The sequence below is a fragment of the Salpingoeca rosetta genome, assembly GCF_000188695.1.
Source record: "Salpingoeca rosetta unplaced genomic scaffold supercont1.4, whole genome shotgun sequence".
NCBI classification, from domain to species: Eukaryota; class Choanoflagellata; order Craspedida; family Salpingoecidae; genus Salpingoeca; species Salpingoeca rosetta.
In genome coordinates, this window is record NW_004754930.1 from 87,978 (window position 1) to 102,905 (window position 14,928).

At 53.1% G+C, this 14,928-nt stretch overlaps 4 protein-coding genes across 4 annotated transcripts in view; 2 read left to right on the forward strand and 2 right to left on the reverse strand.

The window, feature by feature from the left end:
• Positions 1-3,746, forward strand: part of PTSG_01087 (uncharacterized protein) — a 5,103-nt gene extending 1,357 nt beyond the window's left edge. Inside the window, exons 3-9 of the mRNA XM_004996999.1 lie at positions 178-279; positions 561-638; positions 868-980; positions 1,133-1,219; positions 1,573-1,797; positions 2,157-2,296; positions 2,674-3,746. Coding sequence (XP_004997056.1) covers positions 178-279; positions 561-638; positions 868-980; positions 1,133-1,219; positions 1,573-1,797; positions 2,157-2,296; positions 2,674-3,661 — 1,733 coding nt within the window. The 3' untranslated portion in view covers positions 3,662-3,746. The remainder of the gene's footprint in view (positions 1-177; positions 280-560; positions 639-867; positions 981-1,132; positions 1,220-1,572; positions 1,798-2,156; positions 2,297-2,673) is intronic.
• Positions 3,747-3,996: 250 nt separating this feature from the next.
• Positions 3,997-11,236, reverse strand: PTSG_01088 (uncharacterized protein). The gene is made up of 17 exons (XM_004997000.1): positions 10,650-11,236; positions 10,089-10,288; positions 9,696-9,824; positions 9,218-9,380; positions 8,735-8,949; positions 8,300-8,421; positions 7,849-7,960; positions 7,504-7,599; positions 7,127-7,221; positions 6,811-6,876; positions 6,544-6,606; positions 6,093-6,159; positions 5,717-5,847; positions 5,301-5,445; positions 4,936-5,014; positions 4,568-4,717; positions 3,997-4,385 (listed from the first exon to the last, which is right to left on the reverse strand). Exons 2-17 carry the CDS (start codon positions 10,280-10,282, stop codon positions 4,281-4,283), a joined length of 1,932 nt encoding a protein of 643 aa, XP_004997057.1. The 5' UTR covers positions 10,283-10,288; positions 10,650-11,236; the 3' UTR covers positions 3,997-4,280.
• Positions 11,237-11,374: 138 nt separating this feature from the next.
• PTSG_11687 (uncharacterized protein) lies at positions 11,375-13,688 on the forward strand. The gene is made up of 7 exons (XM_004997001.1): positions 11,375-11,541; positions 11,792-11,926; positions 12,082-12,282; positions 12,397-12,480; positions 12,698-12,764; positions 12,978-13,144; positions 13,573-13,688. The coding sequence occupies exons 1-7, from the start codon at positions 11,446-11,448 to the stop codon at positions 13,660-13,662; spliced, it is 840 nt and encodes a 279-aa protein (XP_004997058.1). The 5' UTR covers positions 11,375-11,445; the 3' UTR covers positions 13,663-13,688.
• Positions 13,689-14,415: 727 nt separating this feature from the next.
• Positions 14,416-14,928, reverse strand: part of PTSG_01089 (uncharacterized protein) — a gene marked incomplete at both ends in the record, with an annotated part of 6,606 nt that continues 6,093 nt past the window's right edge. The window contains 2 exons of the mRNA XM_004997002.1: positions 14,416-14,483; positions 14,734-14,767. Coding sequence (XP_004997059.1) covers positions 14,416-14,483; positions 14,734-14,767 — 102 coding nt within the window. The remainder of the gene's footprint in view (positions 14,484-14,733; positions 14,768-14,928) is intronic.

Genomic DNA, 14,928 nt, shown 5'->3' on the forward strand with positions numbered 1-14,928 from the left:
TCTACCTGCCTGTCTGTCTATCTATCTCTGTATCTATCTGTGTGTACACCGGTGGTCAGTCATCTGCCGCTCTGTCGCCATCTGCATTCCTTAGTTCCAGTTCCTGCATGTCCACTGTGCTCTCACGTCACTTTTGCGTGTGTTGCACGTACTCAATCACCCTGTGCTTCGTACCAGGCATGTACCACTGGGGCGTGATCAAGTGCCTGTTCGAAGAGAACCTCCTGCCGCCTGTCATTTGCGGCTCGTCCATCGGCGCCCTCTTCGCTGCTGTGCTCGGTCAGAATGTGTGTCTGTGTCTCTGTGTGTGTATGTTTCTGTCTGTCTATCTAGCTGTCTATCTGCCTGTCTTGTCTATCTGGCTGTCCGTCTGTCTGTCTGTCTGTCCGTTTGCGTGCGTGCCTGCGTGTGTATGGACCAACAGATGGAGGAGAGCCCCAGTTAAGTACAACAAACTCATGTGCGCACACGCACGCACACCCCTTGTGTATGCACACACGTCTCCACAACACAACCCCATTCGCCCACACGTCCACTGCATCCTATGCCCCTTCATATAGGCATCTACAACGACTCGCAGCTCTCTGCCATGTTTGATGACCCCGAAGCCATTGATCTCTCCGCCTTTGAGCGCCTTGGTAACGTTACAATTACAATTGCACTGCGTCACCTCACATGTACACACGGCCCCATACTCACGTGATGTTGACTGTGTAGCTCGCACACGCATTTGAAGACCTCCGTTTGGTATTCACTACACTTTATTAAACATGTCTGTGTCTGTGTGTGTGTGTGTGTGTGTGTGTGTGTGTGTGTGTGTGTGTGTGTGTGTGTGTGTGTGTGTGTGTTGTGCTGTGGTTGCCTCAGGTCCCAAGGGATGGAAGCGAAAGCTCGTTCGGCTGTTTACGGACGATGTGCTGATGGACATTTCAAAGCTCGAGGAGTTTTGCCGCACCAACCTCGGCGACTACACCTTTGACGTGTGTGTCTGTGTCTGTGTCTGTGTGTCTGCCTGTGTGTCTGTCTATGCCTGTGCGTGTGTGCGTGCTTTTTTTTCCAAGGCAAACAGAGCATGCATTCGGGCCAACATTGACCAACAACATCGTGTGCTCTGTCGATGTTTATCTTGCAGGAGGCGTACAGGAAGACGGGCCGCGTCATCAACATCGTCCTGACACACACCACACACTCGGGATACCCATCGCTCCTCAACTACAGAGTGCGTTACCGCCATCTGTGTGTGTGTGTGTGTGTGTGTGTGTTTGTGTCTGTCTGTCTCTACTTGTCTCTCAGTCCGTCTGTCTCTCTACCTGTCTGTCTGTCTCTCTACCTGTCTCTCAGTCTGGCTCTCTCTCTCTCTCTCTCTCTCTCTGTCTCTCTCTCTCTCTCACTCACACACACACACACTCTCTCTGTCTCTCTCTGTCTACATGTGTCTTGTCTCTTCCCGGTGGGTACTTGTGCATCTCACCCCTTGCATCGCTTCATCCATCCTGGTCAACATCGCGCAACCCTCACACACACACACACCTTCTCCGTGTGTCTGACCACAACCAACACACTGACACACAGACGGCGCCCAACGTGCTGCTGTGGTCGGCCGCGAGCGCGTCGTGCGCCCAGCCAGGCCTCTACGCGCCCGTTCCGCTGTACGCAAAGGACGTGGGCGGTGGAATTGTCATCCTGCACGAGGAGCACGTGGCGGAATCGTGGTCCTCTCGAACCGTTCACCACCCGCAACTGCCCATGCAGCAGCTGCGTGAAAACTTTAACGTCAACCACCTCATCGTCTCCCAGGTGTGTTGCGTCGCTGGCAACAATAGCGCATGCATCGTGCAAATGCGTAAACGGTTGGCGCAATTGGCCGTTGTCAACTCGTGATTCCCCGCCCACTATGGTGCTTGCACCGATTATCTCAAAATCATCCTTGACCCAATCACGCACACGCGTTCTTCAATCCTTCACACACGCACGTACATGTAGCCCTCACACGCACACACACACACACACCAAACTACGCAAGCATCCAAACACGCATGTTCATCCATGCACACACTCACACACTCGCACACTCACACACTCACACACTCACACACTCGCTCATGTATGTGTGACGCGTACACACGCGCATACACGCGCATGCACGCACTGCGTAGGTGAACCCGCACGTGATTCCGTTCCTGCGGTCGCTGCACTCGTCGTCGCGTGTGCACATCTTGCATCAGGCAGCAGTCCTCCTCGGCGAAGAAATTGTCCACCGCGTGCGCCAAGTCGTGCAGTTTGGCTACCTGACAAAGTTGGTTGCTGGATTGTTCGTTCATGGATATGTATGATGGTTGCTGGTGTCGTGACCATCTGTTTTCCAGTTTGGCTCGCCTGTCTCTTCCACCTCCTCTTCTCTTGCACATTGATGTGGACCAACACGTGTTGTTCCTTGTTCTCTTGTTACCATTCCACCACAGCCGCAAATGCTGATGCTTTTCATAACTGGCACTATGCACGATGTACACACTCACTCACTCATACAAACTAAACACATGCACGCACACGCACGCGCACGCACACGCACGCACACACATTCTATTCCTCGCGTTTTAAATTACTCCTCCTCCTCCTCCTCCTCTCCACCACCCGCACCACAAAACACCCAACAACCCATCACCACTGCCGCAGGTCGCTGGCATGGCTGCGAGCAGACCTCCTCCAGCCCGTGGAAGGAAACATCACCATCATCCCGCGACTGACACTCACATCGCTGAAGAAGATTGTGTCCAACCCAAACCGTCACGACCTGCACTACTTCCGCGCAGAGGGGGAGCGCAGCGTGTATCCGTACTTGGCCATCATCCGCACGCGCTGCCGCATCGAAATGGCGCTCAACGACTGCCTAAAGCAAGCGCAGGAGATGGTGCACGCGGCACAGAACCTCAGCCTGCTCCACGCATCCATGGACTCGCCCACGCAGACACCGCGCTCGCGTCGCAGTCCGCTCATTGTCACGCCGCCAACGCAGGCCAACATCCCACCGCGCCGCAGGGCAGCACCACCGGAGAGCCCAACCATCCAGCGCTCGCCACACCGCCTTCGCCGCGCAAACACGGTTGGGTCTGCACAGGCGGCGCCAACCCTCGCCACCCTGTATGCAAATGGATACCTCTCTGGTGATGATGAACAAGCGGGCGGCACCGGTGCGCGTGTGCAGATTCCGGCGCTCGCTGAGCGGCTACTGCGCACGCCGTTCTCGCTCACACCGCAGGCCGCACCGCCAACGTCCCCAACAAGACACAGCCCAACCAGCACCCCGCCACTGCACACCACAGGCACCGCCAGCCAGCAACAACACGACCAACACTACCAACAATTACAGCAGCAGCGGCAACACCATCTACGTGCACCAACGACGCCACCATCGAAGCTGCTGGCTGCACCCCGCCGCAACGGTGTTGGCCCGCTGTCGGCTTCATTCAACAACGCAGCCCGACACCACTTGCTCGCCCCGCGCTCAGCGCCAGCATCCGTCAGTCAACTCGGACGCTACCGGGCCCGCAGACGAAAGATCGGTGGGAGGACGACAGGCTGCGGCGATGATTATGACGATGATGATGACGATGATGACGCAACCACAGTGCACAGCATCAGCACCCAGCTGAGTTTGGATTAGCGCACATGTGTGATGTGTGTGCATTTTGTGTTTGTGTGTGTCTGTCTGTGTGTGTGTGTCTGTCTGTGTGTGTGTCTGTGTGTCTCTGTGTCTGTCTGTGTGTGTGTCTGTGTGTCTCTGTGTCTGTGTGTGTGTGTCTGTGTGTCTCTGTGTGTGTGTGTGTCGATGGGTGCGGCTTGGGTATTCTTGCTTTGTGGGCTGTGGCGTTTTGTCGCACTCGCACATGACTTTGAGGTTTTGGATTTCGTTTTCGTTTGGGCCTCTATGCTCTGCTTGTGAGCTATGTGACGTCAAGAACGATAGCATTGGTTTGCATCGCGTCGTGAATTTGCTCATTGCTGTATGCCTGTTTTATTCGATGCCTTTGGTGCGAGACAGACACACGCATTTGAGCTACTGTGATACGAAATACATGATCCTTGCACACCTGCCTCCCTTTGCTTCTCCAAATAATGAATCGTGACAGACAAGACACAAACATCGTGTTCAAGTGGCATATCCGAGCCAGTGACACACACACGCACGCACACGCACACACACACACACGCGCACACACACGTACACGTACACGCGCAGACACACGCGCATGCACACGCACACACACACACATGTGGCGCTGTTATTTTCCGTCGACGGTGCTCTGTTGGCAGGAGTACGCCTGCGACCCGTGGTTGGTGGATGCGTGCGAGTACTTTTCATCCAGATGTGGGTCCAAGCACGTCCGCTACACGCGTGTCGAAGGAAGAAGAGGGCCAGGAAGGAAGATGCACAGGACACACGTGTGGGATGAGCAGAGTGAGGCAGACCGAGAGCATGCACCTTCAACGCACAGCATATAGCATGCAGCAGCGTTCGCAACAACACTGTAAAATCGCGGACAGACGCCAGCAACAGCATCAAACGCACCACGACGGTGAGGCGAAGTGGAGACTCAACGCCTTCGAGGGTTCGTTGCACGTCCTCTTGCTTAGCACCGCGCACATCAACCCCGTTGACAGTCAACAGGAAGCTGTCAGCAAGCAGACCACCCATCCCTGCTGGGCTGTCCGCATCCACCTGAGGTGGTGGGAAATCACACAAACCAGACATTTACGACGGTCACGGGGCAAATCGTTGAGTGTGTATGTGTGTGTGTTTGTGTGTTTGTGTGTTTGTGTGTCTGTGTGTTTGTGTGTCTGTGTGTGCGCATATGTGTGTCTGTGTGTTTGTGTCTGTCTGAGGGAACGAGAATGCCCTTCCTACAAGTACACACCCACAGCTGGCATGTCACTTACAGTATCGATGCACGTTGGGTGTTGGCCGATGAGTGTGAATCCGAGCGAGTCATCATCCTTCTTGGCGACAGTGAGAGTCCTGCGCGGTTGGAGCAGTGATGTCAGAACAGCGGGTGAGACGAGTGCAGGTAATGTAACAACAAAACCGTGTTTGATTTGAACACATATGTCTGTCTGTGTGTGTGTGTGTCTGCAAGCGTTCGTTGTTCGCTCGTGGTCACGAACACACAGACACACACAGACACACACAGACACACAAATTTTCATGAATATTCTCCCACGCGTACACGTTCACAATCACATTCACAAACATGCGCACAGAACCAGCAGGGCGCGTGCACTCTGCTCAACAGCGTGGAACGCACTCTCGATAGCGAATTGGCTGCTGCGCATTGAAAAACTGAAGAGGGCCGAGCTGCTGAAACAAATCCTGCGGGCGACATGTCTCCAACAGCTTCCGGCTCGCCTCTGCCCAGTGTGACGTCAACGGCTGTATGTCTGTCAGCGAATCTGTGTTTGCACACGCGCGCAGCAAGGTAACACATGTGAGACATGGTGAACGCAACGGTAGCTGGCGTCCCATGCGATGTGGGTTTGTGAAAGTGGCAGCGTGCATAGGGTCTACATGCTTCACAACATTGAAAGTATGTGACTGTCTGAGTCTGTATGTGTGAGTCTGTGTGAGTCTGTATCTGTGTCTGTATCTGTGTAACATATTGTGTGGATTGTCGATCACGATTGCGGGTCAAAGACGACAGCGTCTCAACACATGCGAGCGCACCGAGGCTGTCTGATGAGCTGACGTCACTGGAACGTTCCACAAGCATTGTATCCTCGATATCGCCCTGGATTGTCCGCCGCTGTTGCCCGATCATGTCCACAAAGCCAGCGAGCTGCGCGTACTTGTTGTCGCTGGTTGGAATTCGAGCATGAGGTCAAGTACAGATGGACCGTGGTGTATGCGTGCGCGAGTGCGTGTGTGCGTGCGTGAGTGTTGGAGAGGGAATTGGTGGTGAACACATTAGAGGCGCAGCACACGTGGATACAGAGTGCACATGACGTCAACCAGCCATGAGCAGGAACGTGTACACGCACGCCCACAACCACACACACACATACTCATAATCACATTTCCAAGCACGAGCGCAGAAACTCACGTCATGCAAATGTCTTCTGCCTCTTGCAAGAGTGCGAGTGCACGCTCAAGCCGCCGCGTGTCGTGGGCTGCGAGCACAAGCACACACGCCACATACCACACATCACAAACACAAAAAAGGAGACAACGGAGTGCAACTGCCGGTGAGGTCTCGCAAAGTGAACTCATCATCGTCGTCAGCATCATGATCGCTACTAGCAACAACTACAACAACAACAACAACAACAACAACAACAACAACAACAACAACAACAACAACAACAACAACAACAACAACAACAACTTAAACAACTTAAACAACAACAACAACAACAACAACTTAAACAACAACAACAACAACTTAAACAACTTAAACAACAACAACAACAGCTTAAACAACAGCTTAAACAACAGCTTAAACAACAACTTAAACAACAACTTAAACAACAACAACATCATCAGCAGCAGCATACCAGGTGCTGATGCGTCCAAAACAGCCTGTGCCCGCCGCCTTGCTTCCAACCACGCATGATACTCTGTCGTGTTGAACAGTTCGTCATCATTACAAAAACCACACACACACACACGCATGCGCATGGTGAGTTGTGGGCAGAGGTTGTGTGTGTGGTGTTTGGCAGTCATCCCTTTGGGGATGCAACAGATACACCAACACACCTAAACACAAACCCACGCAGGCACACATGCATACAATGGATGTGTGCCATCATTCGAACTCTCACCCGCAATGGCGTTGAAGAAGGAGACTTTCGCCTTTGCGATGGTGAGCCACTCTGTTGGGTACCATGCTGTCACCACCACAACAGCACAACAACAGGTGGTGAGTCAGAACACTCCTTTGCGAGCACGTAGCGTGTGCAGGCAGGCAGCACGCAAGTCACCCAACAGCATACACGGATGTACGCATCTCAATCGCACACGTGTACTGTGTACACCCACACCCACACATACACACGCACATGCAAGCGTGTGCACGAATAACAAACACTGCAGGCACCGTTGTGCATCTGTATGTGGTGTGCTCTTGCTAAACCATACCGGGATGCTGTGCGGAGGAGATGAGATCGACAAGTTCGCTGTACGTCAGCGCAACACACGCCGCCTCCTCACTGAGAATGTGGTTGTGGGACGACCTGCGTATGACCCGTCACAGTTGCATGCACCAATCGTGAGCAAACGTGTGTCACCCAAGACGCACACACGCACACGCACACACACACGCACACACACACACACACACACACAACGCATCTGTATGCAATGTGCCAGCGCATGACGCAAGATGATCGACAGTGCCAAGCGAATGTCATGGCTGACAGTTCAAAGATTAGAGCACACACACAAACACACATATACATACACACATCCACACACATACACACACATCCACACACAAACACACATCCACGACTCACGCATCCGGCTGTTGCATGCAGCGCCAGAGCGACTCCTGCGCCTGAGCAAGTTGGATATCACGCAAAATGCGCACGGTCTGCTTCAGCTCCCCAACACTAAAAACGTATGAGTGAGTGTGTGAGTGTGCGAGTAACGAGACAGCGCTACGTAGGGCGAGCACGCAAGAACCATCTTCGGTAGATGGACAACCGCAGCGCACAGTGCAATCTCAACTTCAAACGCACCATACACGCACGCACGCACATACACACATACGTACAAGCACATACACACATACGCACACGCACATACACACATTTCAAACACACAGCATGCACACACATCCGAACACACAAACACCGCACTTTGTCGAGTCCTCTGTGCACTCCTCGTCGAGTGCAAGTCCGCAATCGAGAATAAATGTGAGCAGGCCTGCCGCTTGCTCGTATAGGCGACACGCGCGCTTCACCCCAGACGCTGCAGGACCGCAATACACACGCACGTGTGTATGTGTGTGTGTGTGTGTGTGTGTGTGTGTGTGTGTGGTGTGTGTGTGTGTGTGTGCGTGCGTGTGTGTGTGCGTGTGTGTGTGTGTGTGTGTGTGTGTGTGTGTGTGTGTGTGTGTGTGTGTGTGTGTGTGTGTGTGTGGAAAGATGGCAAGGGGGGACAGAGGAGATGGAGTCATGGATGAGCTCACGATGCCCAAGTAGGCGGTTGCGTAGCATGCAGGCATTTCCGCTCAGCGAACAAAGCAGGCAAGACAAGGCACGCGCAAGTCAAAGTTGGCGCCCGCACTTGCAAATCCAGCCCTCGTACCGTTTTGGTTTTCGTAGAACGCGGCAACTTGCGTGCAGACGGCAGCCGCATTGTAGAGCGCAGTGAACTTCTCTGCAGATATGTGGTGTGTAACCACCTCCGCACCAGATAGGGGGTCAAACCTGCAAGGGATACAGGAGGGAGTAATGGAAGGAGTGAGGTGAGTGGTGGTCGTGGGTGGTGGTCGTGGGTGGTGGTCGTGAGTGGTGGTCGTGGGGTGATCAGCAACGAGAGTACTCCCGACGAATCGCTGATGGTCACAGTGATGAACAGAAGCTCACATGCACACACACACACACATGTACAAGTTCACACGCAAGATACACACATGCACAAGTACACATATGTACAAGTGCACACACGCATGCACACAATCCCCTCTGCCCCGCCCCCTTTGTCATCCCCTTGCCCTCATTGTGTTTGTTGTCAACACACCAGGCAAAGGACACGCCGTGCATGTGTCCCTGACGGAAGAAGCGGCGCTCAATCTGGCAGAGGTGGTGGTAGTACGCAATGCACTGCGTGATTCTGTTCTCGCGCACGGAGAAGCACGCTGCCTTTGTGTATGCTGTCTTGAGCTCGTCAAAGACGGCGCTGAAGCGAGCCGGGTTTTCGCGGTAGTGCTCCTGAAGCTCTCGACTCAATTGCGACTGGTTGTGGGTGGTGCAGGTACGATGGTAACGATGGTGATGATGGTGAAATGCAAGTCGCGTTAGATGTGGCTGTAAACCTTACACAAGTCGTGCTTCACACGCACACACAAACACAAACACACATCACATCACATCACACCACATCACATACATGACATCACACACACACGCTCAAACACACACAAACACAAACAAACAAACACACACACACACAAACAAACAAACAAACAAACAAACATCACATGCGTAAGTGTTTGCTGTGCACCTTCCAGTCGACGCTGCGGGCCTTTGTTCTCCAGGGAAGAGCAACCATTGGAAGCGTGAGCTCAACGGTGCCGGCGCGCTGGCGACACTTCCAGCGCTTGGATGGTGTGAGCAGCTGCTCCGGTCTGCGGATGCTGTCGGTGTGGTTCAGCTGCGTCTTGAGGCTGCGGGTCACCAGTCGACAATGTGGAAGAAGGTGAGGCGGGGAGAAGACGAGCGTTGGGTGGTGAGATGATGGAGGACCGAACGTAGTACGAGGTCGCTCACACGGGAACATGAGCATACGTTCACGTGGCGCACACCACACAATCCCTCACACACACACACACACACACACACACACACACACACAATCTCAACACTGCACGCACGCACACGCCGAAGACCTACACGCACACACACACACACACACACACACATGCACACACACACACTCGCTCTCTCCATCTCCCCCACTCCATCTATCCATCTGCACACACCCTTCGTAGACTGCGCGATGGATGGCGCCGTTAAGTCGGGTGAGCTTGAGGCGGAGCGTCTGCAGTGTTGACTCCGCAAACGTCTTGGTGACCGCGACATGCTTTTGGCGCACAGGGTCCTTTGTGGCCCTGCCATTACAATGTCATACAAACACAGACGCCAAGTGAGGAACATGACGCGGGACAAGGGAGATGCGTGCGTTTCAACTCGCGGGTGTGAGTGATTCTTTGTGCTCTCGCCCTCTTTCACCTCCCTTCAATATCCAACCAACCACAAAACACATCACATCACATCACATCACACGCTACATCACATGACCATCACCACCATCACGCAACACACCCTAACCCTAAGACCACACCATACTTCCGCATACAGCGGTAGTGACGTACTTGATGAGGTTGGCGCAGCCGTCGCACATGCGCTGGTTGCGCGTAATGTCTTTGGCGAGGCCGTGGATGTGTTTGTGCACCTCATACAACAACTCTGTCCATGGAGGGTGTTTTGAGTGGGAGGTGGCCATGGTGCTGGTGGAAGCCGGCGCGAGCGACTGGTTGCTGGACTCTGCTACGCTTTGTGAAGACATGCTGCCCTGCAGAGCCGGCAGCAAACGTTCAAGGCGCGCAAGGTGTGTGCAGGTATCGTTTGGTCAGACAAACAGGGAAGCGAGGGTGTGCTTTGTGCGGTTGGTGTGCTTTGTGCGGCTGGTGTGCTCTGTGCGGTTGGTGTGCTTTGTGCGGCTGGTGTGCTTGGCGGTCGCTGACACTGAGCGTGGTGGTGGGTGTGTGCAAATGAAAGAAAATGGGCATTGCCAAACCAAACAAAGCCAACCACAGCAAAGCAAACGCAAGCGAGCCACGCGAGCTCACCACGACCAACACATGAACCCGCTGCCAGTCTTTGCCGCTGTTGTTCCCACCCCCTGACATCACACGCATTTGCCTTGACCTCACCTTTGTTGCTGTTGATAAGTGTTGCTGGCTGGGTCGGTGGTGTTGCTGTGTGCAAGTGCTCGTGCGAATTGCACGTCTGCAAACCCCTGCCCCTGCTGTTTTCGTGAACGCGGTTGCTGTTCACACTGGTTGATATGCGTGTATGCTTGCTTGCTTCGCTTGCTTTGCTTGATGGGGTTGTAGTTGTGCTGACGTTTCTTTGATGCTTGCAGATGAAACTCTGCTTGCTTTTGAGCTGTGGTTTCAGGGCTGTTGACGATGTTTTGTGATGTGACTGAGTTCACAACCAGACAACCACCGCGCTGTTGTGTGTGTGTATGTGTGTGCTTGTGTGTGCTTGTGTGTGCTTGTGTTTGCGATGTAGGCTGGCGCTGCGTGAGGAAGCGTGGGAGGCAGGTCACACCTCGGTCTTTCCAAGTGTGTGGAATCACGCCCTCACCAAGGAAAGCCGCTGTGTGCACAGGCATCCACCATGCCAACCCCTCGGTTGTTGTGCCACTGTGGAATGGCTGGTATGCGCCTCATGCCAAACATCGTCCACCACAACCCGCAACTCAAGCCCTTCGCGGCTTCTTTGAGACCTGACGACCACAAAAAAAAAAAGCGTGGTCCTTCCAATACAACAACTGAAATCAGTCCAAATCAGATGGGACTGATTTCAGTCTGTATGTGACAGCATACTGATATCAGTGTATGTGAAAGGATACTGATGTCAGTCTTGGTCGCGGCGCCAATCACGCAAACACGCACAAGCAAGCAAGTGAAGACAGCAAACAAGCAAACAAGAAGCACAGCCATGGAGCGGTTTGTGGTGCGGGTAAAGGCTGTGCCAAGGCCCAGGAAGAAGAGGGAGAAGAAGCGGCTTCGTCAAGTCACCATCAACTCCCTCAAGGTATGCGTGTGTGTGTGAGTCTGTGTGTGTCTGTGTCTGTGTCTGTGTCTGTGTCTGTGTGTGTGTGTGTGTGTGTGTCTGTGTGTGTCTGTGTCTGTGTCTGTGTCTGTGTGTGTCTGTGTGTGTCTGTGTGGGTGTGGGTGCGATTTTACTTGCAATGGTGCAAACATGTGTGCAAGCGTGTGTGTGTGTGTGTGTGTCAGTTCTGATACATGCGCCTCATCGCTTGTAAACACACACGATACGGCAGGAGGTTGAGAAACTGAGGAAAGATGCCAAAGAGCAAGAGGCCAATGGCGAAGAGCGCCCGCAACGAAGGCCGCCAAAGAAGAACGACAAACAAGACAAGAAGCTCCTCCGACAAGCCACCATCGGCGCCATGAAGGTATGAACAAGCACAAAAAGGAAGAACGAGGAGAAGAAGCAGCAGTGCAAGCGATGGTACAGGGCTCCTTTTGCGCTCTTTTTGCGCTCCTTCGTGCTTTGGCGTTCCTTTTGCTCATGATCGTCACGTGTGTCCGCCTGTGTGACCGTGTGTAGAAAGTCGTGCCGGTGAAGGAAGTGAATGAGCTGTCGCAGCGCATGCGTGAGCACATGCACGATCCGGACACACTGCTGGAGTGCCTGAACCGCCTGACAGAGAAGATCTTCGAGCCCAGCGTGCTGCTCAAACTGGACGTTGGTCGTGTTGTGCGCCGCCTCACCAAACACCAGAACCCCAAAGTCGCACAAGCAGCCAAGGTTGTCTGTGTGTGTGTGTGTGTGTGTGTGTGTGTGTGCGTGTCTGCGTCTGTAAGTGTTGTGAGGATAATTGCTGGGATCTCACGTGCACGTACACGCGCCCACGTCTCTCAGGCGCTCAAGACCGAATGGACGGCGCGGATTCAAGCGCCACCAAAGCCGTTATTGGAAGTGAAGGCGGGCGGCAAGGATGAAACGGTCAGCCACACGTGTGTGTGTGTGTGTCTGTGTGTGTGTGTGTGTGTGTCTGTGTCTGTGTGGCTGTATGTGTCTGTGTGTGTCTGTGTCTGTGTCTGTCTGTGTCTGTGCTTGTGGCTGTGTATGTGGCTTGTTGTCTTGTTATCTCACCTTGATCACATCCTCACCAACACCCACACTCACATCTACATCCATGTCCATATCCATACCTGCGCAGGTGCGTCGTGGGTTTCGCCAGATGATTGCAAAGCCGTTACGAGGACACGCAGAACATACGCAGGACGGTGCGTTGTCCTTTTGATATTGTGTTCCTTGCCATGTTTCTCCGTTTCTGCTTCGTTTAACAACATGTGCCTGCACCTGTGCTGCTGTGAACGTGCTGTGTGTGGCCATTTTTGCGTGTGCTGCTCCGTTGGCCTCACACCCCACCCTCACCACCACCACCAAATGCCACCACCATCACCACCACCAAATGTTCCCTCTTCTCGCCCCCACAGCGACAGCTGGCGAGGGGGGTGGCACGGACCTGTGCGATGAGCGCGCGAAGCAGCTGGAGGTGCACGTCTTCCGCTCGAAACACGAGGACCGCCCGTCTGCCGGGTACAAACGCACGTGCCGTCAGCTCTCGCGCATGCTCACATACAACGCAGACATCGCCCACCAGGTGTGTATTATGTTGCCTTTGAGGTTGCATCTCTAGTTCTTGTTGTTGTTGTTGTTGTTGTTGTTGTTGTTGTTGTTGTTGTTGTTGTTGTTGTTGTTGTGGTGGTGCTGCTGCTGCTGCTGCTGCTGCTGCTGCTGCTGCTGCTGGTGTCTTCTTCTTCTTCTTCTTCTTCTTCTTCTTCTTCTTCTTCTTCTTCTTCTTCTTCTTCTTCTTCTTCTTCTTCTTCTTCTTCTTCTTCTTCTTCTTCTTCTTCTTCTTCTTCTTCTTCTTCTTCTTCTTCTTCTTCTTCTTCTTCTTCTTCTTCTTCTTCTTCTTCTTCTTCTTCTTCTTCTTCTTCTTCTTCTTCTTCTTCTTCTTCTTCTTCTTGTGTGTGCCGTTCGGCACCTTACCCCGTGCTCACGTGTCCACGGCCAATTGTCCTTGTCAAGGTCCTCGATGGTTCACTGCTGCCGTCAACTGTCGTCGCCGTCGCCGTGCAGTGGTCTGTCAGCGGCAAGGTGGAGCTCCCTCAGACATGATGATGATGATGATGATGATGATGATGATGATGATGATGATGATGATGATGATGATGATGATGATGATGATGATGATGATGATGACGATGATGATGATGATGACGATGATGATGCATTGCTGTGGTTTCAGCGGTGTTTGATGAATAATGGTATTCGAGGGGTGCTGGTTCGGCATGACACACTCTTCGTTACTGCTGTAAACAACCGTTTTATAACTGAATGCTGGGTCTATTGCACATTGTGCTGTATTTGACGACGCCCTTTGGCAGTGTCCGCGTGCTCCTGTCTGTGTGCCTCGTCGCTTTGTTTACATCACACTCGGCACGCGTGCCTTGTCTGTACACACTTCCCCCTCTTTGCACCGTCGCTGTTTCCTTCTGTGCAATGTGTTCCGCTATGTATGCACTTGCCAGCTCATAGAAACAAACAGAACAGTCACGCGCGAAGACGCACGCAAACGATCACGTCAGTGCTCCCGCCACACACCACAACCAATCCAACCAACAACATCAACAAACAAACACAGGATCAACTTCAGACAGCACCATCAAACATGCGGATGTGCGTGCATGCGTGCGTGCGTGCGTGCTTGCGGGCAATCAACAACCCAAACGAGGCACTTTGCAGCAAGCATCAAACGCAGAGCAGTAACATGAGTAGAAAGCAAGCCAGCAGGCTAAGCGCACGCAACCCTCAAACACGAAACCACATCAACGCATGTGACTGCGTGCACACATCAGCGTGTGCGCTTGTTCACTCTGCCATCTTCTGCTTGTAATATGCCTTGAACTCCTCCAGCGAAATGCTGCCGTTCCCATCCGCTATCACAATGTGTGCAGGTGTGGACGTGAGTGTGTCTGAGTGTGTGTGTCTGTGTGTGCCTTTCTGTCTGTCTATCTGTCTGTCTGTGTGCGTGTGTGTGTATGTGTGTGTGTGTGTCTGTCTGTCTGTCTGTCTGTGTGCGTGTGTGTATCTGTGTGTATCTGTGTCTGTGTGTGTCGGTGTGCGTGATTCATATCTGTTGGCACGTTGAGTGTTGTTCAACGTGTTGCGCATATTGTTGGAACGTACTGTCCATCGCTTTGAACGTCTCCACGTCGATTCCCTGTCATGCAATCGCAACCGAAACAGACGATCATGGTCATGAGGGTGACAGATGCGAAGCACTTGAAAACACACACACACGCGCACACACACACGCACGCACACACACACACACACACACACGCACGCGCGCGCGCACACACACACACGCACACACACACA

Excerpts from the sequence above, each read along its gene's own strand:
- PTSG_01088 (XM_004997000.1), bottom strand. The coding sequence starts at position 10,282 with ATGTCTTCACAAAGCGTAGCAGAGTCCAGCAACCAGTCGCTCGCGCCG. Across the intron at positions 6,607-6,810 it reads CTTCTTCAACGCCATTGCGG|AGTATCATGCGTGGTTGGAA; the intron begins GTGAGAGTTCGA and ends TCAACACGACAG. Across the intron at positions 5,848-6,092 it reads GCAGAAGACATTTGCATGAC|CGACAACAAGTACGCGCAGC; the intron begins GTGAGTTTCTGC and ends AATTCCAACCAG.
- PTSG_11687 (XM_004997001.1), top strand. The coding sequence starts at position 11,446 with ATGGAGCGGTTTGTGGTGCGGGTAAAGGCTGTGCCAAGGCCCAGGAAG. Across the intron at positions 11,542-11,791 it reads TCACCATCAACTCCCTCAAG|GAGGTTGAGAAACTGAGGAA; the intron begins GTATGCGTGTGT and ends ACGATACGGCAG. Across the intron at positions 12,765-12,977 it reads CGCAGAACATACGCAGGACG|CGACAGCTGGCGAGGGGGGT; the intron begins GTGCGTTGTCCT and ends TCGCCCCCACAG.